At 32.0% G+C, this 26465-nt stretch overlaps 5 protein-coding genes across 5 annotated transcripts; 2 read left to right on the plus strand and 3 right to left on the minus strand.

Moving 5' to 3' along the window:
- Positions 1-2582: 2582 nt before the first annotated feature.
- Positions 2583-4125, minus strand: LOC125868954 (protein DOG1-like 1). The gene is made up of 2 exons (XM_049549509.1): positions 3670-4125; positions 2583-2810 (listed from the first exon to the last, which is right to left on the minus strand). The coding sequence occupies exons 1-2, from the start codon at positions 4123-4125 to the stop codon at positions 2583-2585; spliced, it is 684 nt and encodes a 227-aa protein (XP_049405466.1).
- A 1582-nt stretch (positions 4126-5707) lies between these two features.
- On the minus strand, positions 5708-8410 carry LOC125869199 (multiprotein-bridging factor 1b-like). Its single transcript, XM_049549762.1, has 4 exons — positions 8177-8410; positions 6664-6747; positions 6263-6345; positions 5708-6131 (listed from the first exon to the last, which is right to left on the minus strand). The coding sequence occupies exons 1-4, from the start codon at positions 8307-8309 to the stop codon at positions 6012-6014; spliced, it is 420 nt and encodes a 139-aa protein (XP_049405719.1). The 5' UTR covers positions 8310-8410; the 3' UTR covers positions 5708-6011.
- A 1943-nt stretch (positions 8411-10353) lies between these two features.
- On the minus strand, positions 10354-14404 carry LOC125868955 (uncharacterized CRM domain-containing protein At3g25440, chloroplastic-like; the record flags this gene model as incomplete). Its single annotated transcript, XM_049549510.1, has 4 exons — positions 10354-10369; positions 10825-11185; positions 12708-13109; positions 14036-14404. Coding segments are annotated over 3 exons (1131 nt in total), but the record flags the coding sequence as incomplete, so codon positions are not given.
- Positions 14405-14533: 129 nt separating this feature from the next.
- On the plus strand, positions 14534-17432 carry LOC125868956 (peptide-N4-(N-acetyl-beta-glucosaminyl)asparagine amidase A-like). The gene is made up of 2 exons (XM_049549511.1): positions 14534-14551; positions 15128-17432. The coding sequence occupies exons 1-2, from the start codon at positions 14534-14536 to the stop codon at positions 17072-17074; spliced, it is 1965 nt and encodes a 654-aa protein (XP_049405468.1). The 3' UTR covers positions 17075-17432.
- Positions 17433-20671: 3239 nt separating this feature from the next.
- LOC125867685 (protein LIGHT-DEPENDENT SHORT HYPOCOTYLS 10-like) lies at positions 20672-21804 on the plus strand. The gene has a single exon (XM_049548248.1). It carries the CDS (start codon positions 20860-20862, stop codon positions 21475-21477), a length of 618 nt encoding a protein of 205 aa, XP_049404205.1. The 5' UTR covers positions 20672-20859; the 3' UTR covers positions 21478-21804.
- The last annotated feature ends 4661 nt before the right edge of the window (positions 21805-26465 follow it).

Consider the following 26465-nt stretch of genomic DNA (forward strand, 5'->3'; position numbering starts at 1 on the left):
GTGGGGCCGATAGCTCTTCCTAACAATTTCTTCCATCTAATCATTCTCAATTAATACTTAGGCTCGTTTGGTTTGAATTCAAGTTATGGTGAATAAATTATAATGGGATTAGTTATGATAGGATAAGTCATGATAAAATTATTTTTATTGAGTATTTGATTTGTTGTATTTAAAATAATAAATTTTAAAAACAATTTATTTGTTTACAAAAATGTCCTTCATGTATGTAAAAAGTGATGTAACAAAAATGTTGAAATAAACATTTTTGTCATTTACTTATTTTATCCCGGGATAAGTTATCCCGGGATTACTATACCGCCCAATGAGAGAGATAACTTATCTCGATACTAATTATTAATCTCGAAATAAGTTATTTCGAATTTGTCAACCAAACAAATTAAGTGATACTATAATTTAACCTCAAGACTATTTGGTATTATCCCTCACACCAAACGACCCCTTAGGTTACATTTAGGAATGAACTTTCCATTAGTTATCTAAATTATATATTCTTGTGAACATAAAAAAAAATAAATTAACTTTTTATTGGTATTAGTTAAGCATCATTAAATTTAATGTCACTGTAAACTTTATTAATCTCGGAATAAGTTATTTCGAATTTGTCAACCAAACAAATTAAGTGATACTATAATTTAACCTACTAATTATTAATCTCGGAATAAGTTATTTCGAATTTGTCAACCAAATAAATTAAGTGATACTATAATTTAACCTCAAGACTATTTGGTATTATCCCTCACACCAAACGACCCCTTAGGTTACATTTAGGATGAACTTTCCATTAGTTATCTAAATTATATATTCTTATGAACATAAAAAAAAAATTTAACTTTTTATTGGTATTAGTTAAGCATCATTAAATTTAATGTCACTGTAAATTTTAATGACATTTACAAAAAATATTAATTATCATTATAATACATATTTAATAAAAATTAAACTATTCTTGTTAATTAATTATTATTAAAGATGTGGATATTTTAGGAGACCCACACCAATTTATTTTTGTCATACAAACACATATCTATACCGCTTACAAAATTGTCTCCAGAGTGAGAAAAAATCAGTGCGCCATACAAATTTCCACAATGTTATCGGAAATTTAATAAACATAATGAAATATTTTTATGTGCAATCAAAATTTAAATTGTTCTAATTTTTAAAATGAGTTATATATGATATATTTAAACAATATTTAAAATTAGATAAACATATTAAAATAGAAAAAATTCTATTATATTCATAAAATTTTAAAGACTTAAATTAATTTTTTTTTTTTTTATCAAGACCTCAAAATAATTAAGCTCATACTTAAGGGACAACTTGTTAAGAGACCAACTACATAGGAATTAATAGCGTAGATATTATTGTAAGAATTAAATTCTAATTTAAAAATTAATGTTGCATAAATTAGTAATGCATTAATACTTAAATTTTCGCATAACTTCCCCGATTTACAAAAAAAGCAACCAAATATTGCATCAATCAACAACGATTTTTATATATGTCCTTCAATTTTAAAAAATAAAGGACAATATCCATTCATATAAGATTTTTTAGAAAAAAGAGTGATTTATTACTACATAAATATGTATAATTCATTTTAAATTAAAAAAAATAAAATTATTATTTAATTAAAATTATCAAAATTAATAATATTTATCAGATATTCATTTTAAATGTTTACTAGCACATAAATATATGTATATATAAAATTCAAATTTAAAATTTGATTCAACATCAATCAAAAAATTAACTTTTAAATAAATGTTGATCTCATGCAGGCTCTTCGTCGTCAACAACAACAACATACCCAGTGAAATCCCACTATGTGGAGTCTGGGGAGGGTAGAGTGTACGCAGACCTTGCCACTACCTCGTGGAGGTAGAGAGGCTGTTTCCGAAAGACCCTCAGCTCAAGTACACCAAAACCAAGTTAAAGGCGAGAAAAACAGTGCATACAACATACCATCCAATAAGAAAGATAGTAAATAATCAACAGAGGAGACGGAAGCCTCAATAGAACAATGAGAGGAGTGAAACGCCGTAAACAACATAAGGCTATAGGTACCACAGACAAGAACTGCAAGTGCAAGGCTACGACCACTACACACGCTAGCAACCCATACCCTCGCAAGAAAGGACAGCACGCTAGCCCTACTAACCTTCAACCTTAATACGCGACCTCCACTCCTTCCTATCTAGTAATAAAAGACATGCAGGTTAAACCGACTCTGCCAAATATTTCCATCTAACTAATTTAAAAACATAATCATGGTAAAACTTGTGTGTATGACGATTTGATTTTCTACAAAAACATCGCACCACTTCTATAACCTTAACATAATTTATCCCCTTAATTATTTATAATGTTACAAACAACAAAAAAGATAGCTATATAAATACGTTATTAACCATAAAAACTACTAAGATAAAAATCATGATCGTGGAAAGACTATGAAAATGTGAAGAGTTAACTAAACAACAATACTATATATACTACCATTATTAAAAGTTCAAGGTAAACTACAATCTAAAATAAAATTTTAAATTAATTAGACTTTAACGCAGATGATCTTTGATCCGTTGATTGTCGTGATTGATTCCCCAGCTACGAATCCCAAAAAGCAAGTAAGTTGCGGCAATCAAAAACAGGAGGGCTTGTTGTGGTGTTAAGAGGTGCACCAATTTGTGGATAGTGTTGACCCTCACTTCATCTGCTCTCTCCAATATTTCTACAAGCATTTCCATCTTTTTCTCTACCTTTTCAATTACTTCATTTGCACCATCCTTACAACTCAAAAAAATAATATATATATAGTTAAAAAAATATATCTATATAAAAAGGTTATCTCACTAAAACTAATAAAATATCAAGATATATAGTTGAACATCCTTTTTAGTTACTCGTGATGTCTATTATTATTCGACTACTAATATTGATTAGACATAATAATTCTTAAACTGCATAATATCCGTTCTTTGAATAATAATAATAAATTTCATATATTGAAAAATAACTATAATCGATGATAAAGAATATTGGAAATCAAATAATAGAATATTTCTTCAACTTTTTCAAGTAAAGAAATAAAAAAATTGACATCTACATATTTTTAGTAAAGGACAAATAATTATTACTCCACATTTTTTCTTTAAGAAACATATAAATAAAGTGTCTTACCTAATTTATTCCAATTGCAGAAATATAAGATACCTCTATATTTCATAGTACTCATGCATTTCATATTAAGTTGTATTTTTTATTGGATCATATTCTTAAGAAATTTATTCATTCTAAAAAAGAAAAAAATAATCCCTACTAACTTTATCCTGATATTTATTTAATATATATATACATACATACATATATATATATATATATATATAGTTCTTTTATTAAATAAAATCCACTCATCTAAATAGAAATAATAAAATTTATAAAAATTGTTATCGAAACAAGGGAGTATGTATAAGTTAAATATCAACCGTACTCAGGTAAATTAACTATTTTTCTATCGAAACTCTTACAATATAGTAACTATATATATACTAATCATAGCATTTCTTGACATTTTTTTGAATCATCTTACTAAAATTTCATCGCTATCACAAAGTCATAAATAAATAAATAAGTTGAAGTGTTTACCTGCCAATCGGAGAGTTCTTCGGTGATGGTATTTTCTTGTCGAATAGTTTCACACTGAAGTTCACTAAATCGAGTGAGCTGATTTGGAGACAAGTCCGCAAGATCATCATTACGAAATCCATTGAGAATATTAGTTATGTGAGATTCTAAATGAATTCCGCATTCAGTATATATAATATGAAAAGCAATAGTAGGTCTCCAGCCAGCAATCCAATACAAGGATCTCTCAAGAGAATTAGACCATGGTGCACTAAAAATATAAAGTATGTCATTTTTGGCTGCTAATGACTTAACTCGATAATATTCATTAATATGTGAAGTAACTTTTTGGATTAATAATTTTGTGTTTTGTTCATCTTGATTTGTAGTACAAGATTTTGGTGCTTTGGTCATTTGTTGTACTAATTCACGAAGATGTTCATGCCATTCTTCATGGAATTTTTGAAAACTTGTCATTTTTACCTTTTTGTTTGGATAAGATTTAATTTTTGAGTGGGTTGATTTATAGGCCTTGAGAAGTGGAGATTGTACACATTTTTTTTTTTTTGTGGAACTAGGAAGATTTATTACGTCTGATAAAATTAAATGTATTTTCATGACGAAAGAAGTGACCTAACGTTTTCATGAAAATATCTTGTCAATTTGTTTTTTTTCTTTTGTCATCTTCCTCTCATCGTTGCTCAACTTCACCCCTTCCCCCTATTTTTACAACATGTTCATTAAAAAAAATAATTAATACTAATATAAGTATTTTATTAAATTATTTCTTATTAATCATGTCTCGAAAAATAATTTAGAAAATAAGTATTTAATGTTACTATAACAAAAATAATTTTTAGCGGCAATAAATATAAACATTAATAAAGGGTGTTAAAATATTTACTGACATTAGTTAAGTATCATTAGAACCAATGCCGCTAAAGGCTTTAGGGACATATAGAAAGAGTGCTAATTGCCGTTAATTAAATGTTGCTAATTTTCATTTTTGATGTAGTGTGTTGAGGGTAAAACATGGAAAAAATTATTGTTTTTTCCTGATATGTTAAAAGTGACAAGTAAAAATCAAAATTTATTTTAAGAGTTAGTGACAAATAAAAATGAACGGAAGGAGTACTATTTATTAAATAGTATTTCAGTCTATCTCTTTTTAAGTCTTATCTATTTATATAGTTTATAGTGCTGATAGAAGCCTTTTTTCTTCTTAAAACCACCGCTTGAACAACAAGATATAATTATTATTACGTACTCCATTTTAAAGTTCTAAAATTATGATTCAATTTTAAATTTTAACTTTGTCTCTCCTTAATAATGAGATTTGAGCTTTTTGTTAGGATCCAAATAATTAGACATAGTTAAATCTCATTAAAATTTTATGTTATTTATTTTGTTTGTGATTATTGTTAAATAATCAACGATATTTCCGTAACACTTTCCAATGTGACTTAATGGTGAAAAATTGCTTTGTATTTAAGTAGATGAACTCATCATACGACAGCCAAAAGATAATATCAAAGGAAAATATCAATGAACAAATCCGCAGTTCCTACACAAAATATCCATATGATAAATAATGGACCGCAAAGCGAAACTAAGATTTTAATTTTACGGTATTAGGATTTTAATATACAAATACTATTTTATTAAAATCTATTGAATTTGACTTGAATCAAGATGCAGACTACTAGTTCCATTTCTAAGAAAATTATTATTTTTCATTTAGTAGAAGAATTAATAAAAATAATTATATAGCCAAGAGAAAAACGATTTATTAGCAATAATAATGAAGATCGATATCTTAAAGTAGCAACTTATTATTTGCACTAATGTCTTCATAAATCCTCCAATTCAATGTGTGTGATTTCTAGCACTTTTTAGTGGTCTAAAATGAATGAATGTTTCAAATTTTAAAAATGTTTTAATTAAAAAAAAAAAGATAAAAAGTTTAGCCTAGTCTTTAACGAGTATTTCAACTATAATCACATGCTGCTAACATTCGCTATCTCTAATTTTAAGGAAAGTTTGGGAATACTTCAAAAGGTAATATTGACAGAAAATTGTTGAATGGCGTCACAAAATGGAAGTATCCTCCATTTTTAAAAACAAGACATCCCTACAAAGAAATTAGGAATCACAATCCATAAACTAATTAATACACATAGCAAGAGCAAGCACATCCATTTTCGACACTCGGTTTAACCACGAAAGTAACATCCAGACACAAGAACCACCACCATACTGGTTAAAGCAAACGTTCAAAAGAAAATGGCTCATGTACATGACCACTTTTAGGACCCCAAAAGATAGTGAGGGCCAAAAGGTTCACTTTCCCCCATTCTTGCAGTTTATTTCTTTCCACGAAGTTTCGCACCAAGAGCTCTCTCCAGCTTAGAAATTATCTGTTGGTTTGGAATTGCCTTTCCAGACTCATACTCCTGAATGATCTGTGGTTTTTCGTTTATCAACTGCACAACAAAGGGATTGCCAAAATTATGTTGATACAATGAATTAAGCCTCTCTCTTGAATCTATCTATATATAGATGATTGCTTTATTTGAAAAAAAAAGGGGGGACAAGAGCAGGGAGAAAGAGATACTTGGGCAAGTTGAGACTGAGTAAGCTTCTTATCCTGTCGAGCTTGCATAATGGCTTTCTTCAGTTCAGTAGGTACCTTTTGATCTGAGAACAAAAACAAGAAGTAACACCCGACGTCATCACCAAAAGATAAAATGTCTGGGTTTTTTCCAGTGGCAAATCAATTGGCATTTGCCTGAAGGAGAAACCTTTAAAAGGTGTCTGCTTGTCAAGTCAGGATGTAAGCATGACTTGGACTCACAGAGAGGAAAAGAGCTCTTCTTTTTTTGATAATCGAGAAATTCCTAGAGCTAGTGGCGCATGGTTCGAATTGCGTGGATAAATAGGTCAGAGTAAAGAAAAGCTCTCTAACCACGTTGTTTTATAGAAGTGTTTCTAGTTATAATATCAACTCAAACTTACGTGACAGATTCTCAGTATCTTCATCTAGCTTTCTCGTGTTCAAAGTTGTACTACTAGAGGCAGCCTTGTTTGACCCAGCAGTAGCTGCATCAGAAAATAGATTTCATGAGCGCAAAACATTTTTCTCATTTTTACAACTAAAGGATCGATGTCAACCAATAATGAAGTTTTGCACCGTCTAGCAATTGGCAAAAACATAGAACATATAGAGAGATATCATTCTACATAAAAGTAGGTGCGTTCCAACATTAACGAGTCATTTCCTTCCCGACCCTGACTGCCCTCAACATGCAATGACAAAGCGACGTGCATATCTCTCAGGACCTAGCAGTTTCCACTTTCCACTTACCAATATCAAAATTCAGATTACTAATCTCTCTTGGCAAACAAAGTAGAAAAGAAAAATGCACATAAAAGAAACTTGGAGCCTCCCTTTCCTAATGTTAAAATAGAGAAGAAAAAAGAAGGGAGAATTTGGCTTAATTGGTAGAAGACAATATACAATATGCTCCTTATATAGGATTTTAGGCTACTAACAGCGAATCTGGACCACACGAAGAAGATAAGTTATAAATAAGAAAATCTACCATCACATTGAAATTTCTATTTGCCACAAAACCAAAACCAGGAAGAGTAAGTTTTGCTATTAACCTAAACACAGAGAATGAATCTAGTCTAGACAATATTAACTTCTTTAATTAAGTAAATATAAGTATGCTCTCTAAAGGTTTAAGCTTTATGAGATATAAACTCACTTGCCCCAAATGTATAGTTTAGAGCTGAAAATCTGGAGTAACAGCCTTGGAACCTTGGTCCAAATCCCATTAGAGGCAACAGTCGTTTGTATCTTCGTAAAAGCAAAATAAAAACCGTACAGACACTCATTGCAGACCATTGTAGTATAATACTATACATGACTGCCATAATTGAAACATAACCAGGCCTCATACATAACCAACCCCTTAAACTTTCTAGGATATTCCACTTAGACATTTGAACTAAGTCATGTTCCAAATAGACATTTCCGATTCAAATTTTATTTTTTTGAGTGTGTTCTCATTCGTCTATTAGATATAGCTAAGCTAACCACATAAAATATGTCACTTCCTTGATTATACGCATCTATAAAACCAGACATTTTCTACTTGAGGTTGATGCATATCATTAAAAATGATATGTTTAACTATCTAATAGACGATTGAGAACACGAGCAAAAAAAAAATTCAAATCTTTCTGAATCAAAAGTGTTTTATTAGGAGTTAAGTTATTCAATTGGAGCATGACTTAGCTATATGTAAACAGGAAACCATAAATAAAGAGGTGTACGTCGAAATTGGCCGTCAACCTGACCGGAAAAATAAAAATTAAAAATGAAAATAAAAGCCCTAGTTCATACCAAGCAAAAACGAACGGGAATGAAAAAAGGAGCAGGATACAGTATAACTCATCGGAAAAAAGGTAGTTAGAAAATCAATAAGGCTAAGATGAAAAAAAGGAGCAGGATACTGTATACCTTTTCTGACAGTTTCGATTTCGGCACCGGCGCGACGAGCGGCGTTGACTGCTTTCTCATCTTTCCGTGCGGCGGCGGTCGGCGCTTTCTTACGAATCACCACCGGCTCCCAATCTTGTGATAATCCAGCCATCTTTTTTTCTTTGAAAAATATCTCCTTATCACTGCTTTACTGATTGCAGATTGCAATATTCCCGTGAAGAAGAAAGAAATAAGGCTAATTTAGAGAAAAATTACCAAAATAGTCCTTAGGGTTGACAAATATAGAGTTTAGATTAATCCGTTTGGTTCGATTTTGAAAATTATCAATTCTACTTATTAATTATCGATTTGTAGATATGTTAAATAATTATAGAATTAAAGTATCGATTTAACTAGTTATTGATTCAATTATCAAGTTAACGTTAAGACTTTATAGGAAATTTTTAATAAGAATCACTTGTGTAATTGAAGAAGGTGTAAGGTTCTCTAGATAAATATTGATTCATTAAATTTTTTTCACGTTAGAGACGAGACTTTGTAGGAATTGTATCATGTCAATTTTCATAGTAATTTTCTTGTGTATTCATCCTGAAAGCGAGAGCTCGAGATGGTGGGAAAGGAAAATCATAGAATGCTCCATCCCAACTAACAAGAGTAGGAAGATTCCAGCTCTGAATCTTGTGCTTGACGGTGATCATTTCTGAATGAGTGTTTGAATTAGCTTATTTTAAGTGATTTTTAGCTTTTAAAGCTTTTTTTTTAGTTTTAGATTGGCTTTTGACTTCTTTTTTTGTGTGTTTGGATAACACAAAAAAGTTGGTGGTCCCAAGTAAAAAAGTACCAAAAAAAGTCAAAACTAAGAAGAAAAGTGAGTCATATAAACTGAGACAGAAGGAATATTGAATTTTGAATCCTAGCAGGCAACATCTGAAAATAGAAATCTTCACATAGGAAATATGATCTCACTTTGGAATAATTAGCTTGTGATTTATTGGCAATAGTATCCTCTGCTGAGAGTTGAGGTAAAAGTTTGGTACCCAACCAAATAAAGTTCAAAATTACATCCTTTGAACTTTCAACGTGTCTCAAGAAACCAACAATTTTAATAAAGGTATAAAGGTATTCAAGGTTTAACTTGTTTTTTGCATGCTCTGATCTTTACTATCCACTTTTTTTTTCGCGCACTTCAATTATTTCATCAAGTACCTTGTATGTCTCAGCTCCTAGAGTCACAGGCACCAGTAAACACTGCCAACCAAGACTTAGATGAATAAGAAGAGATCACTTGGCTGTTTTTTATGATCCACCTTGACATAATTTCTTTACAGGCGTCTCATTTGTCAAATAAGATTACGCTATTTTTCTGCAAAATAGGGTGAGGAAAGATTAAAAATAACTAATATCAACCAAGACATTCAGGGTCCAAGCAGCAACTAATAGTTCAAGATCTACCAAGCTGAAAGACAACAAATATAGTTTAACCACATGATATCTAGAGAAGAGATCGAAAATTTTGATTTGATCGGTTAAGTGAAGTTGCTTCAGAACTCAAAAGGTGCTTACCAGCTTCACATACAGATAAAAACTGAGGTGTTGCTTAATTCTGATGAGGTTGGTTTACTATTTACCAAAGCATAAACATGTATGCCATATTCAAAGAATCAAGTAACAAGCAAAAGGGCAAAAAGGTTTCGCAGTGCAATTACAAGGTATATAGTGAACTCTTACAAGAGTAAAACAAGAGAGAATTAGAATCCTAAGATAGAAAGTTCAAGCAGACAACATTAGTATATATGTCTAAACCGTAACATAATTGCCTTCTCATATTTAGAAGCAAGATAGTGTTGATCAAGAATATAAGGTACAGAATCTCCAAAAGTACTATGCTGGAAATCAAGCTACATAAGGGCTCAAATTTGTCAAAAAGCATATATCAAGTTAGCTAGCTTGGGATTCTCCAAACAAAGTAATCAGACATAAAATGACTTCGCGCATGCATGGGATAAAACAAAGGTGGGAAAAAAACAAAATGAAACACATTGCAGAACCAGTTCCATATTGGACCCGGTGTCAGCAAAAGGTAAGGTGCAAATGTGTATATATATATATATATATATATATATATATATATATATATATATGCAACAATTACTTACCAGGAAAATATCTGACCCTTCTCTTCAACCAACTTGAATGCCATTTATTGTAGTTCTGCCGGAGTGAAGCATGTGTCATTGAAATCAAATCTGTAACCAAGACTTGCCCACAAAGATTTTGTAGAAGCTTTAAAGAAGTCCTTCAACCATCAATCGAAGATATAAAAAGTAAAATTCTACAGTCAAGTTACAAATATCAACACTCAACCAATCAATCAGGTTAGCTTGTTGCCAACACAAGGGGAGGAACCCCAAGATAATCTCATCAGTAATCATTCTTGTTGGAGTCTAGTGCCCATACAACCAAACCAATTGAAAAGGTAATTAGCTCATGAAATTGGGTCAACAAATTAAAGATCAAGTTCTAGTTTTTGTGCCAATTTCAGGATAACCAAACAGAGGATTTAGAAATAAAAAAGCCTATTCTATTCCGATCCCTCAATTATCAGATCAAGAATTAAAACCGCATTATTTCAGGTCTCAATCTTCAAGTATTTCCCCGTATGCTACATCAGTAATTACTAGTTTCCTCCTCCCCAGAATCCAAGTCATGACTACTTGATTCGTCAGTATCCTCAAATTCAAATTCGCTTAAAGATTGTTTGTCATCAGAACAATAATCATCAATATGAGGTAACTCGAGATCCGAGGAAATAGATTCGCCTGCTGTATAGTTCTCCTCTCCTATTTCGTCATTTCGTTTTTCACTTGTGCTTCTTAAATCATCAAGGATGGAGGAGTAAGCACTCCGATTATTTGGGTCATCGTATAGGGCAACGTGTCTATAGTAGAGTGCAAGTTCCTTCTCAGCAATGGCAATGAAATGTCTCACAGACTCTAGCGATTGCTCATATTTGGATTTTTCCAACGCCTGAAGAAAGAGAATTGACTAGTAATTTATACCATGGTTGATGCAAAAATAGATAAAACAAAGATATAGGTAAACATGACAGAATCAAACAGCATTACAGGTCAAATCCGTAAGTGTAGTGAACTGATTCCAAAAAATGTAGCATGAAACATGTGAGAACCAGAGTACGAGACTACTAAAGCCTAAAGGTCTGTCAGGGAAAAAATGGTAGGTTAAATATCCAAAGGCCATTTGCAAAAAGAAGATCGTTACTATGTTTTGTTGATACAAAGTGACAGACGACTTTGTTATCTCTCCAAGTGAAATAAACGACATTTTGGTATACATTCCTAAGAATGATGTAAAGCTGACAACATTTAGTTTCAGTTTTGAACTAAACAACCATCAATGGATTAAAGTAGTGCAAACAAATTGCAAAAACCAACCGATCTTTTCGTATAATTTTATGACAAATGAAGCAGTAAAGAAGGTCGATGGAAAAAGATGAAATTGCAAACTGCAATGGGGTATATATGGTGCAATGAAGGGTCTTGTTCTTTTGTGAGGTAGAGCGAATAACGCAAGTCACAAAAGGGTAGTAGAGTGTTTTTTTTTTTGAGATAACCCTGGAGTCCAGGCCGGCTTTCGCGCACCTCAACTAATTCCACCTTCCACCTCCCACCAGCAACAAGTATCAGATAACTCTGTCCACCAAGACTAGGGCAGATGAGATGAAATCACCTAGTGTTTTTGTCTATACTGGGATTTGAACTTGAGACCTCATGGTTCTCAACCCACTTCATTGACCACTAGGCACTAGGCCACACTCTTGGGTACTTAGGGGAGTGGTTGTTGAGGTGGATTTCAAATGATCTACTCCAATTATCAACTCAGCCACATCTATAAGCCAAATCAACAACACAAATCACAAAAGGGTAGGAGAGTGGTTGTTAGTTCCTCCATGTTGGAAATGAAAATGATGAAGTGTGTATCATGGGTGGAGAAGGTAGTTCCTCCTTATATGATATGAAATGATGAGCTTTTGTTTATGATAAGTTGCTTAAATTGATTTATGAGATACCTAGTTGAGCATGCCTTGATGTGATCTTGATGTTGTATGACAATGCTTTTGAGAGAAATTGTATGGTGAGCCTATACCCTAATAATTAACTTAACTACATCTATGAGCCAGGTCGACAATATGTTGTGTTACATGGATTCGGCTACAAATAGGGATAAGATGTGCATATTTATATGGGTACATGCAGTTTTTGATAATATTAGGAATAAAATTATCCACACAAGTACACACACCTATGTCATACATGTTTGGCATAAGTCAATAGAGAAATGAAGGACCCACGCAAATAGACTAAGTAGCACGTCAACCGCAGAAGAATGATTTTGGAAGTTGGTGGCAATGATTAGAAGTTTATGGTAGAAGGTCTATACACATTGAGACTTTAGAAAGTGAAGTTTGCATGAATGCATGACGAGAAGCAATTACTTGGTTATTATAGAAAATTAGCTCTAACAAACTTACCCTCTTCTTTGACAGTGTATCAATAGGATACATAATTTCAGGCTGCACATATTCCCTTCCTCGGTAAAAAACGATGGTATCATTTGCAATTATCTGAATCGGGATGCCACCACTCAGTCTTGCAATTTCATCAACATATTCTTGAATTTGACCAGGTTTGCAGGGTTTGCATATGACTTTGACAGTTTCATGCCTTTTCCAATGTAGATGCATATTAAGAATAACACCTCCAAAAACTCCCCTTTTGCCAATTGGCACATAATTAGACTTTTTTTGTGCCATCTTTTTAATATAGAATCGTTCTTCACCAGTGAGAAAGTGCGGCTTAACCTCAGGACCTTGAACTTTGGAAACTTCATATCGCTTTAGTCTCTCAATTAGCATGGCTTCTTTGACTTTTGCCTGACCCAAAGCCAACACATGTCAGCTTTTGTTAAAATAAAAAATTACATTAGGTTTTGTATAGCAGAAAATGGAAAATGCAAATAAACAAATCTTAGCTTCTATAAACATAAATATAGGGTGACCACACTGAATTCTTCACACCCCTAAACCAGGAAATGGTTAAGATAGCTACAAAACATTAACTACGAAATAGCATCAATGTCTCAGTGAGACAGTAACCACACAAACAGGACTTGTTGTAACTTGGTTGCAGCAGATGACACACAAATTGAAAGTAATTCGAAAGCATAAAGGCTCTTTTCTTTCTCCAGTCTCCAGTATTTCCAAGACAGAAATCATAGACAAAATGGACCTTTTTTGCAATAACTACTAAGATTAAGCTCCAACAACCACAGCCAAGAAGAGAAGGAAAAAGACAAAGGCAGGATCAATAATGCTTCTCCAATCTCACTCTGATTTCCAAGTACCAAATGAGAGACTGTAATATAAAAGGTTCCTCAATAAATTTAACAATAACAACAGAAAACACATGAATATGTCTTATTTGTCATTTTCATCCAGCTTCCTTCTAACTTCTTGTCAACCAAATTGAAGAAAACAGGTTGAAGATCACTCCCAAGTGCTTCAATTCAGTTCATCTTAATATTATTGCAGATTAATAAGCTAATATAATGACAACAATCATACAGGTTCAGACGGAACGGGATGGCTATTGATAAATGATACAGTCGAGACCAAATAATTCGGGATTGAGCCATAGTTTCAGTAGCTGCGGTGGTACTTGTAAAAACAAGAATTACGCATCAATCTCAAACAAGTTGGGAGCAGCTATATGAATCCTCAGTAGTAGCAGTAGCATTATTGGCCAAAAAAAAAAACAATCATGGGCTCCTAAAAGTGAAAAAGAAAAATCTTTATCTCACATTTTCAATCTTCTGTTTGATTCTTTCTTCAGCAGTGTCAAACTTCTGCTTCTTCTTCTTCCCCTGAACACCAAGTCTTCTGGGATCTCTCTTGTTGGCAGCTTTTCTCTTCTTCTTCTCCCTCTTCCTTTGCAGCTTCAGCTTCTTCTTTGTCTTCCATTTCTCCGTCTTTGGTGCCTCCACTTCATGTTCCTCAAACTTTAGTTTCCCATCTCTTGTTATCACAAAATCCACTCTTCCATGACTAAAGTTCCTTGATTCCCAACAGGGGTTTTGTGGGATTAACCTATTCTTAAGCACTAACGTTGAAAAGTGTAAAAAGCTTTCTGGATTTCCAAGAATTGGTCTGAATATGGAGACAACAGTGTGAGATAATCAAAACTAAATTGGACATACTTAAGTGCCTGTTCGCACGCGACATAAATTAGATTGATTTAAAATTGAAGTTTTTTTTGTACATGCAATTAGATTGCATAAGTTGTATTTTTTCTCATAAACATGAAAAATCCACAAACTGTAAGAACTATCAATATTTTCCCAAATCCTATACAAGCTTACCAAATGATCAAATCATAATACACTAACTAAATATCAAAATATCCAAAGGCACCACATTGATATATCATATATATATATATAAAGATCCACCAGTCAACAATAGTAATAACTATCTCTTTGCGCCAAGCATGAATCTTTTTTTGCAAAATTTAAAATATTATGTTTATTTCGATTGTTATTTAAATTTTATTATATCATTTAAATCTATAACTTATATAACCGTGAAAAGATTTGTGTTGTGTAATGAATGATTTGGTACGAGACATCATATCTATGTCGACTTCGTAAGTATCACCCTTAATTAATTGATTTTGTTACCTTAATATCTTCTTTTCATTTTATTTTTATGTATTATTTAATAATTATATTTTATATTTTTTCATAAAAGCTCTACTCAATATTTATCATTCAAATAATAAATATATGACATTATATAATGATCGAAAACAATATAATTTATGTATTCATTTAAAGTTTAAATAATAAAATATAATACGAAACAATATGTATTAGAACAAACAAATTGTAACTTAGGAAAAAAGCATACCAAACTTTCATCTACACTACATTGACCACTCAATCACAACATACCATCACAAACCAAAACCATTAATGGCATTCTTCTTCCCCTCTTTCCTCTTCTTGATTTTTTTCTTACTCCAACAACCACTCTTTTCCACAGCAACTCTACATGGTAGCTCTCTCTTTAAATCACAGCTCATTACCCAGCTAGACTCTTCTTCCAAGAACAATAATGCCACCCCAACAACCTATTTTGAAGTAACCAAATCTATAGATCTCCCCAAAACCAATCCTTGTTCATACTTAGTCCTTCAACAGGACTTTGGTTACACATATGGAAAACCCCCTTTTCTTGCAAACTACACACCCCCATTTAATTGCCCATCTCAGAAATTTTCCAAGATTGTGTTGGAATGGAAAGCAACTTGTAAAGGGAGGCAATTTGATAGAATTTTTGGGGTTTGGCTTAGTGGGGTTGAGATTTTCAGAAGCTGCACTGCTGAACCAAGGACTAATGGGATTGTTTGGACTGTCAAGAAGGATATTACAAGGTATTACTCTTTGCTTATGATGAAAAATCAAATTCTTGCTGTTTATATGGGGAATTTAGTTGATAGTACCTATACTGGAATATACCATGTGGAACTTTTTATTCATTTTTATCCTGCTGAAGAAATGTATAGTGATTATAAGCGAAATTTGGATTATTCGTATGAGGCATTTGATTCTAGGGCTGATTTGATCTTACCTATTTCGAGAAATATGCCGTTGAATGATGGATTGTGGTTTGAGGTTGAGAATTCAACAGATGTTCAGTCAAAAGAGTTTGAAATTCCACAAAATGCTTATAGGGCTGTACTGGAAATTTATGTTTCATTTCATGAGAATGATGAGTTTTGGTATGGTAATCCACCGAATGATTATATTCGTGCAAATAACCTTACTGATACATCAGGGAATGGAGCTTTTAGGGAAGTAGTAGTTAGCGTGGATGATGTGGTGGTTGGTGCAGTTTGGCCGTTCACGGTGATCTATACCGGGGGTGTCAATCCTCTCTTGTGGAGACCTATCAGTGGGATCGGATCGTTTGATCTTCCATCGTATGATATTGAAATTACGCCATTTTTAGGGAAGATTTTAGATGGAAATACGCATAAGATTTCATTCAGTGTCACGAATGCTCTTAATGTGTGGTACATTGATGCAAATTTGCATCTTTGGTTGGATGAGAAGAGTATAAAGACAGAAGGGAAGTTATTGAAGTATAGTAGTCTGCCTCTTTCGTTTTCTCTTATGACAAATTTTACAGGCATTGATGGATCTTTTGTCACAAATGCTAGTAGATCAATCACATTGACAGGATGGGTAAAGTCATCCTATGGGAACATCACTACTAAGTCAGCTCTAGGTTTAAGTTATAGTAACTATATGGTGGAGGGAAACGGAGGAAATTTGCAAAATGTGGATCAGATTATTTATTTCAATGAAACTGTTGATGTCGTGATGCCATCTTCGTCTGTCCAGTCTCTTGAGTCCTTTAAAAAGTTTCTGCTTCTCTTGCATTCTGACAATGTAGACAAAGGAGACGAAAGCTATGCCTCAATCTCAAATGTTACGCTGGGATTTGATGATAAGAGGGTAAAGACGTCCAAGAACGGATCATCAGCCAGCTCTACTGAAAACATGCAAAAAGCACAGGGCCATATTCTTGTAAAGGGCCAGATAGTAGTCAGCGGGGTTGGGAGTACCCAACAGGTCTACAAATATAAGGACAATTCATTCTGCTACTCCAGGAACATAAGCAGCTCAAATTACACAATACACTATGATAAAGTTAGCGATAGTTGCCCCAGAAGCACTTTGTCTCATTTGCCTTTCAGCTTTGGCAAATTTCGGTCTGTTCCTGCTCGAAGGGTCTCTTTGGCATCTCATCTTGGTGATGTTAAAGATGGTGTCTGACATTGCTCCAATTCATTGTCTTCCACTGCTTCAACATAGCAATTCCTCTATGTGAACAGCTGTCAAAGAAGTTTACTGTCACGGTCTTCCAATTATGATTGAAAGGCAATACTTCTGCATTGCCTCTTCTGTTTCTTGGGTTTGTTCAGGTTTTCACTTTGTGCAATAAGAGACGAGTTTTGAACAATAGCACCACCATGGCATTTGTGTTGCTCGGTATTCCAAGAGTAAACTTCACTGAAATTGCCACCAGTGGTTTTCCCTGGGAGAATTATACTTAAAGTGATATTACATGGATCACCTTTGTTGTACTAACAAATAACTGTCTGAAATTTTATTTGCCTATATTTGTTCCTTTTTTCTCTCTTGAACATGAAAAGTACGTCATGAAAAAACTTGCAATTGTTTTTTTTCCACCCTTCTGCCAGTTCAATGGATTAAATCCTCCTTCCTCATGGAGACAACAACGACAAAATACCCAGGGATATCCCACTAAGTGGGGTTTGGGAGGGTGAGTGTACGCAGACCTACCTCGAGGAGGTAGAGAGGTTGTTTCCGAAAGACCATTGGCTCAAGTGTATCGAACCCAAGTAAAAGAATAACAAAATAATGAAGAAAGCATAACCATCAATAAGAAAAACAGTGTAAAGTCTAAAAGAAAGAAACAATAACAACAACAAAATAGTGTGGTAATTGAAACATAGTACACGACATAAGGCAAGAACTACAAGGGTATGGTTAGCACTACGACAGGCACTAACAAGCCTAAACCTACGCACGGCAATACACCACTTCACCCCTACTAACTTTCTACCCTAATATGCGACCTCCACTTCTTCCTATCTAGAGTCATGTCTTTGGTAATATAAAGTTGTGTCATGTCTTGTCTAATCACCTCTCCCCAATACTTCTTTGGCCTACCTCTACCCCTCCGGTTACCCCCTACAACCAACCGCTCGCACCTCCTCATTGGTGTGTCAATGCACTTTCTTTACACATGCCCAAACCATCTCAGTCTCGCTTCCCTCATCTTGTCCGCCACCAGAGACCACTTCCACCTTCTCCCGAAAACCTCATTCCATATCTTGTCTCTCCTAGTATGCCCACACATCCATCTCAACATCTTCATCTCCACGACATGCATCTTCTGAACATTTCTATATACATTTGTTCCTAGGGAATTCATGTTTAGCTTTTAATGATTTGGACATTTCTCTTGAACATTCACGATTTGGCATCTGAGAAAGGTATGTATGTTTTTCTTCCTATCAGTCAAAGAGAAACACTCTGATCTACATGCAGTAATGCTAAAGTTTCAAACTTTATTTTTATTTCTTCTTGCTCTTTCTATTTTGGAGGGATTGTGAGGGTGCGTAAGATGTTATCTACATTTTTGTCTAGCTTCACAGTTAATTCTGTTAAAAAAGGAAAATGAAAGCAGAAAAAAAATGAATTGGTATTGGAAACTTACAAGATTTTGTAGTTTGGAAAGAGATGGTAAAATATATATGAATCATGAATTCTTCAAAGTAGGAAATCATGAGTTTATTGCAGAACAAGACCCCGGCCCCTCACGAGTGAGCTGTTTTTTCTCTATAGACTTTGATGTCATATTCTATGCAAGTGGTTCATATTTTCTTTCGGGGAATTGTTAGGTAGAGAGGTGAATAGTAGAAATTTACTAGAAATCTCACTTATGCTTATTTTTCATTTATACATGAAATTTTCCATTTTGAAACCTTATTCATCAATCACAAACTAGTTGGGGATCTGGAATCTTGCATATCGAGGCTAGAAGTGAAACTTCAGGCAAGATCTGTGTACTATTTAACAATTTTTATTAGCAACTGTTGAATGTAAAAGGTTGTATAGTTTAGGAAGCTACAACGATTGTACATTCTCATATACTGGCAAGTCCTTGAAATTTGCACTCAAGGGTGTGGCCTAATGGTCAATGAAGTGATTGAGAACCCTGAGATCTCAGGAATGTAGAGCCTGCTAGCTATAGCTTAGATGAGATTAAAAGGTTTGTGACATCGAGTTTTGAATCATGCACCACTAGCTAGTACCTGGGGATTTCTTGGTTATCCGAAAAACAAGAAAGCCATAACAACACTATTTTTACTAACATATATATACTTCCACCGTTTCAATTTATTTATCTTACTTTCATTTTTAGTCTTTTTTTATTTGACAACTCTTTAATTACAACATCTAATGACATATAACAAGTACTACAAAGTCCAAAATAAAGGAAGATAGAAGAGATCCTCTATAGCTACAAATTTGCCAACAACAACAAAAATAGTACAAATCTATTAGTAATAGAGAAAAGGATAATATTATCACTGAGCATTACTAGCAGTAGCTAGCAGTGTTGGTTAATGGTTATGTATTATTAAGATTAACAAATATTATGTTTAGTATCACACACATAACGTAGGCTAAAAGGCAACTGTCGTTTATTCTTCAAGTTGAAGTTGATTAAGCAGTTATTACTTACACATATATTTATATCTATGACGTTTAGATTCTTTAAAAATATTTAGATATGTATTGAATTCTCGAAAAATTATTTATCAGATGCGATATCAAAAGTGAGAAGTTCATTGCAATTTAGTTGTATGTTATTTCATGAAAAATATTTTCATTCATACCAAACACACCCTAAATCTTTTGTTAATCCACTATGTTTAGATATCTTTAACCAATATCCTCTTTTCCTTAATATTTTATTTACTTATTTCAATTTGGTTGTTTACAATTTCCATTATCTTAGGAACCCCAACATCACATATGTTTTCTTTTGTAATTACTTTGTATTAGTCAGCAAATTATATTCTTAAGCTAGTCTTTACAGCTCAGCATCAAGCTCAAATTACTGAAAAGTACAATTAAGACAAATTTCTTTGTTAACTTAATTATGCACTAAATTATTTCTTTTTAATTTATGGAAATCATATCATGGTAGGGCCATTTCATTTCTACATATACATACAAGTAGCTAGTAATAAACTGTACATGTTTATCACCATTTAACATATTTTCCAGCTCTAGCTACCCCTACCAAGGCTAAATTAAAGTGCTGATTTTGCTAATATCTTGATAATGATTGCTTTAATGATGCTAGCCAGCACAATTATCAAGATACTAATAATATTTAATTTTATTAAAAATTAAAATAAATAATCCTGAAACCTTAACTTCTATACAATGATTATTGTAGAAATTTTGTCACACCCTATCTTGCTCCTTAGTAAAAAAATTCTGACTCCGCTACTGTCTATAACAATCAAGTTTGTTTTGATTGGATTATTGAAACTCCTATTATATTATATTATATTATATTATATTATATTATATGTTCTCTATAATAATATTTTTTACGAATAGTTAAAAATTATTATCCAGACAAATGATATCGTTATAGAGTGATTTTGACTCTATAGTGTAAAAAAAAAGTTAGGGAGTAAGTAGAAATAAGTTAAATCATCATAGTGGTAATAGGACAATTAAAGGAAGAAAACAAGAAGGAATAAGAAAAAGAAGAGCTAATATACTTTCCTTGGACCCATAACCATGTCTCCTTGATACCCCATGATTTGATTTCCATCTTTCTCATCTACAATTCTACTCACTATTTCTTCTTTCTTCCATAATAATCAACAATATTTAATTAAATCTTAAGCTTGAAATGATCATAACTTACTCTCTATAATTTCTTTACCAAGCATACTGATTTTTTAATTGTCAACCTAGGTTGCACAATTTAATATTTTGATACTATGATGTCAAATGATCAAATAATAATCGGAGGAGGAGGAGGAGGAGAAGAAGAAGGATCATTATCAAGATCATCAACCACTATACTTATAGCACCATCTGACAATCATCATCATCAGCTACCACCAACACCAGTACCGCCTCAACTGAGTCGATATGAGTCTCAGAAACGTCGTGATTGGAACACTTTTGGACAATACTTGAAAAATCAAAGGCCATCAGTTCCTTTATCCCAGTGTAACTATAACCACGTGCTAGAATTTCTCCGATACCTAGATCAATTTGGAAAAACTAAGGTACATTTACATGGTTGCCCTTTTTTCGGGCAACCAGAGCCTCCAGGGCCTTGTACTTGTCCTCTTAGACAAGCATGGGGAAGTCTTGATGCACTTATTGGTAGGCTTAGAGCTGCCTATGAAGAAAATGGTGGCCTACCGGAGAATAATCCATTTGCGAGTGGATCTATACGCGTTTATCTTAGAGAGGTAAGAGATTTTCAAGCTAAAGCAAGAGGAATTTCTTATAAGAAGAAGAAGAAGAAGAGGAAAATGCAAAACAAACCTACTTCTAGTAATGCTCATGAGCCAACTACAACTACCTTTCAATTCCAATCTTCTTGAATATCTATTTGGCTTATATGAAGGAACAAAGCAAAGGTAAAAAATTGCTATGTTTTTCAATAATAAGAGGATTATTTGCTTTGTTTTTCTCCATATATATGTCATAGTTTTCTGATATCAGAGGCGGAGTCAGAATTTTTTAGTTTATGAATTCTGGACCACAATCATTTCAGTTTACTTACATATATAAGATTTGAGCCAAAATTACTGAGTTCTATTGAATCTGTAATGTATACCATGGAGGTTAACTTCATGTTGTGAACATGTTGAATGTTTATAGTTCAAGTTCAACATGGATTATGAATTAAAAGAATTTTCTTTATGCTACATGGTTTGGATCTGATCCATCTTTAGTCATTTTGGATGAGGAAATCCCTAGAAACATGAATGATTTTCATGATTAATGAGCTTGGATTTAGACTAAACACACCAGGTTTGACATAATTCATAACATCGAATCTATTGACTCTGAATTCTGAATTCAAAACCCTAAACTTCTTCCAAGTTTTGCGTGAAAAAATGGATTTTTAATTTTAAAACATTCATAACTATCTACTATGGTTAATCATAATTCTCTATTTCTTCTCTCTATCAACTCTCCAAACAGTTATATGGTCTGTTTGATTTTTTTTACTTTTAAAAATAAAAACTTAAACTTATAATCATAAATATATCTAATGTTGTGTGGTTATACATTTTTTGAAACTTCTGATCTTAAAAATATCATAAAATTTGTATGATTTAAAAAAAAACTTGTCATTTAAAAAAATATAAAATTAAATGCATCATTCTTTTTGAACGGTAGTAATTAATAAGGAAATAGTGTTGAACAAAGTGGAGCAAATGGTGTATTTTTTTGTTTTCTTTCTTTATAGGGATCTTGTAGCTAAGATTAAAATGTAATCTTTGCTTGCTTTTGTCTAATCTCTATCTCTTTTGAGATTCTGCACGATTTTGTGCCTACCATGGGTTCCATTAAGTATAATTACTGTGATTAATGGATATATAAAAACATGCATAATAAGTAGTATCTAATTAAAAATAATAATCTGTCTTTTGGTGTATTTATATGATAGATTTTGAGGACTTCAGATCTCTTGCTTATTAAATAAATAGAAAAATATGATTTTTTTCAGATTATTCATATGTAAAAATGAAAACCACTTATAGAAAGAATATAAAATTAAAAATATTATAAATGACCTATAAAATCAATCTCTCGTAGATATTTTACTGCTTTTTTCTCCTAGGGGCCATGTAAATGCCATTTTTCAATGGTAATCCGTTTCTTAAGTTTGATTCTAGCATGCATAAATTAACGAAAATTTTGATTTTGTCACTATATCATGTAGTATAATATGCCACATGAGATATGGGGTGAGAAGTGGGGGTTCGGGGGTGGGATGACCAAGGGGTCGGGTGAGGGTTGGAGGTATTGGATAAATAGGAAGGAGATAATGAGAATGGAATATATATTACTTTCAGAACTTATTTTTTCTATTTCCTTTAGGGAAGTTGGAAAATCTTAATATAGTTCGGTTTGTTGGGTACCTACAATTTTACCTTATTGATAAGGGTTCAATTCTTATTCATTTCTCATTTCTAAGGAATTTTTTTTCCTAGAAAAAATATTTTCCAAAATATTTTAACCAACTATAAAAAATATTTTCCTTCATACCAAACAACTCTTAGCTTAATGTGTGTTTTGTCGTCTAATTATCGTTAATTATCCTTCCTAAACAGCTTTGCTAATGCAATGGGAATAACTTCCTTAGCTTGAATATTGAGCATCTTCTTGCACAGATCATTATCTTATTCTGTTAAAATATATGTGTTTGGTACAGAGTAATTTTTTCGTAGATCCTGTTAACTAACAGCTTAGTAATAAGGGAAGGGATCGTGGAAATGCTTTCCATGCTAGAGTTGTGGGTCTGAATCCCACTATCTACAAAATATTTCTCTTTTCTTAAAAATAAAAATAAAAAATTAGAACTTCTAAACACCTAATCTTGACTCTGCCTCTACTTTCATCTCCATAGTATTATATATTTATTTACTCCATTTAATCTTAGCATTATTGCACCCAATTGTCCTATATACAAATGTTTCTTAGAGTCCTCTTTTTTTACTTTTTCTAGTTCTAGCTATCTATTGTATCATTCTCACAAGATTAACATAACCATGAGTCCGTGACCAGTCCTTTTTATTTCTCTCTTTTAGTAAAAGAAAGAAGTATTAAATTAATAAACGTAATAAATAAAATATTCTAGTCAAATTATCCTCCACTTAATACTTTTTAAAGAAGTCAGAAAAAAATTATGACAAGTAATTAGGAACGGAGTAAATTAAATAGCACTCTCACAAGATTAACATAACCATGAGTCCGTGACCATTGCTTTTTTTTCTTTTAGAAAAGCCAAGTCGTTTGGTCGAAATGTAAAGGTTAGGCAGACCCCTACATATTTTAATTTATAAAACTAATTGAAAGTATAATAAATTACAAAGCTATATATGTTTCATCATTTACTGGTCCTAAATTTATTATGATATTAGAGTCAAATTCAATTCTAGTTTATTTGATGTTGTACCTTTGTATTTTACTATTCGAAGTTTTGAGCGTCCAAGGAGTATAAAGTTTTCCACATTTAATTTTATTAGAATAAGTATTATTAATTAGAATCCTTTATAAAATCTTAAACAATATATTTGACCGTCTTTCAACTCTCAGTGGTTGATCAATAAGTAGTTGATGGTCTTCACGGCAATAATCTCCATATCAATCCTAAGGATTTACCATCCTTATGAAAAATGAATATAAATGATAAGAATTTAGGTAATTTGAGCACATAAACTTTTTGGTAAAATTTCGCTAAGAAGAGTGACCAAGAGCGCGATTGTGATTGCAATCTAGTTAACTACTTCCACAAACATCCAGTCTGATAGGTTTTATTATCTTAAATACTTTTTTAATTAAAATTTTTTAAAAATAAAAAAGAAATGTAACTTTAAAAAAATAACTATAACTATTGACCACCACCTTATTTATTGAAATGACATTACTTAATAATTTCCAATCAACTTATATAATAGAGAGTGATTTAACCATTTATTTTCTTCTACCATATAATTTTGCATTGAGAAGTATCAAAAAAGTAGAAACACCATATCTAAGAATAATAAAAATCTATTTATAGAGAGGCCCTACTGCTTTTCAACTTATATAGAATATAATCTTTTCATTGATAGGGAATTAGGTTGACTTAGAATAGTATCTCCATTTATTTTTTTAAGGTAGAAGATTTAGAAGCTTAAAAAGTACTATTTGTAAATGACAAATTGAAAAAAAAAAAAAAAACCTCTTGTGATTTCACCAAAACAAATAATTTCTCCATTTCAATTTATCTATTTTGCTAGTTTATATTATAAATTTGGTAACTCTTTTATTTTGATATTCTATCTAATATATTTAAGATTATAAAATTAAAAAATATATTTTAAAATATTAAGCATATTTTTAATTTCCGACCCCAAAATAAACATAAAATTTTCTTTTGATAAAATGCAATGGTGGGGATGGGTAACACTCATCATTTATACGAATCATAGTCACCCTTTTTGTTTTATTCTGCAAATAAAAAAATGATTGTACTATATAGATTTTTTTGCTACCTTGAGTCAAATCAAGGTAAAATTACCTAGTAATTTTAACTTTTCAAAAAGCAATGGTATAAAAACGTCAATTAGCATCCAGCTTCATTGAAATGTTTAAAAAAATAATAATAAATCAAAATTGCGGGCTTAAAAATTTAACAAAAGTATTACTGTATTTTATTTTCAAGTACAATGAATACTACAATTATTAAGTATAACGAGTATTATTATTATATTTTATTTTCAAGTTAAAATAAAGTATTCTTTTCAAGTACTACGTACTTAGATTGTTTTTGAGTTTGATTGATTTGTATTTTAAATAAAGGACATTATAGTTTGGTCTTGATTCTAAATTTGATAATAAATTTAAGGGCATTATATACATACCACCATTCATCCATCAAAAAATTTGTACACTAGTTCGCCTTTCTCCAAATACAGTGTATCTTGATCTTTTCTAATATTTATAATCTTTAATTACAACCCTAAGCAAGTGACATTGAAATATATAATGTCTTATAAGTCTAATAAATATTGATATTTATGGAGAAATTCGAGTCATCCGATCCATAAAATGTTATTAATTTGTTACTGTAAATGATGAGGTCTCCACATGGTGGCATTACTATTTAGTATTTACTGATTATATTTACAATAACCAAGTATCCTCTTCATAATTTTTCTCGTTAAGTCCGATAATTTAAACTAGAAATAAAGATGAAAGGAATAAAACACTTTACTTAACGATACGCATAAACCCTCCGATAGGCCCCTGCCCCCCTTTTAACGTTCTATTGGGCTGTCAGTTTTCTTACTTCCAACTCCACAATTGACTATGTTATTACTTGTTTGGTCTATCAAGTCCATAATGAAGTTCATATCAAGTCCATTTTGCTATACTATTCTTAGGATAATAATTTTTTACTTACTTACTAAACACTAAAAAATTACTCTAAGGTCGTAATATTTTGTACCACCAACATAATAAGAGAGATTGTGTCGATCCATACTATGTTATGTGCCTCAAATGATTTAGACTTATGAAATGAATCAAGCATGGAAGATTTGACACAGGTTTACATATGCCAAAGGATGGACACCCGAGGTCATAATGTATATCACATGTGTATATTATATACATATATCATTGTTCATCACATATTCTCAAGAATATGCATGATATACACAGATATAACGAAAGATATACAGAAATATGTTAGAAGGGTGTACACTACCTCTAAAAACAATTTTCTCTATGCACAACCACCACAAAATCATCATAATTACTGTCATCACTACCAAAAATATGTAGAATTAATTATGAAATTTATCATTAA

Source organism: Solanum stenotomum, chromosome 6 (assembly GCF_019186545.1).
Source record: "Solanum stenotomum isolate F172 chromosome 6, ASM1918654v1, whole genome shotgun sequence".
Taxonomy (NCBI): Eukaryota; Viridiplantae; Streptophyta; class Magnoliopsida; order Solanales; family Solanaceae; genus Solanum; species Solanum stenotomum.

Coding starts and splice junctions, on each gene's coding strand:
- LOC125868954 (XM_049549509.1), bottom strand. CDS start 4,125: ATGACAAGTTTTCAAAAATTCCATGAAGAATGGCATGAACATCTTCGT. Junction 2,811..3,669: donor AAGAACTCTCCGATTGGCAG/GTAAACACTTCA, acceptor TTGAGTTGTAAG/GATGGTGCAAATGAAGTAAT.
- LOC125869199 (XM_049549762.1), bottom strand. CDS start 8,309: ATGGCTGGATTATCACAAGATTGGGAGCCGGTGGTGATTCGTAAGAAA. Junction 6,748..8,176: donor AATCGAAACTGTCAGAAAAG/GTATACAGTATC, acceptor TTTCTGATGCAG/CTACTGCTGGGTCAAACAAG. Junction 6,346..6,663: donor AGATACTGAGAATCTGTCAC/GTAAGTTTGAGT, acceptor TTTTGTTCTCAG/ATCAAAAGGTACCTACTGAA.
- LOC125867685 (XM_049548248.1), top strand. CDS start 20,860: ATGATGTCAAATGATCAAATAATAATCGGAGGAGGAGGAGGAGGAGAA.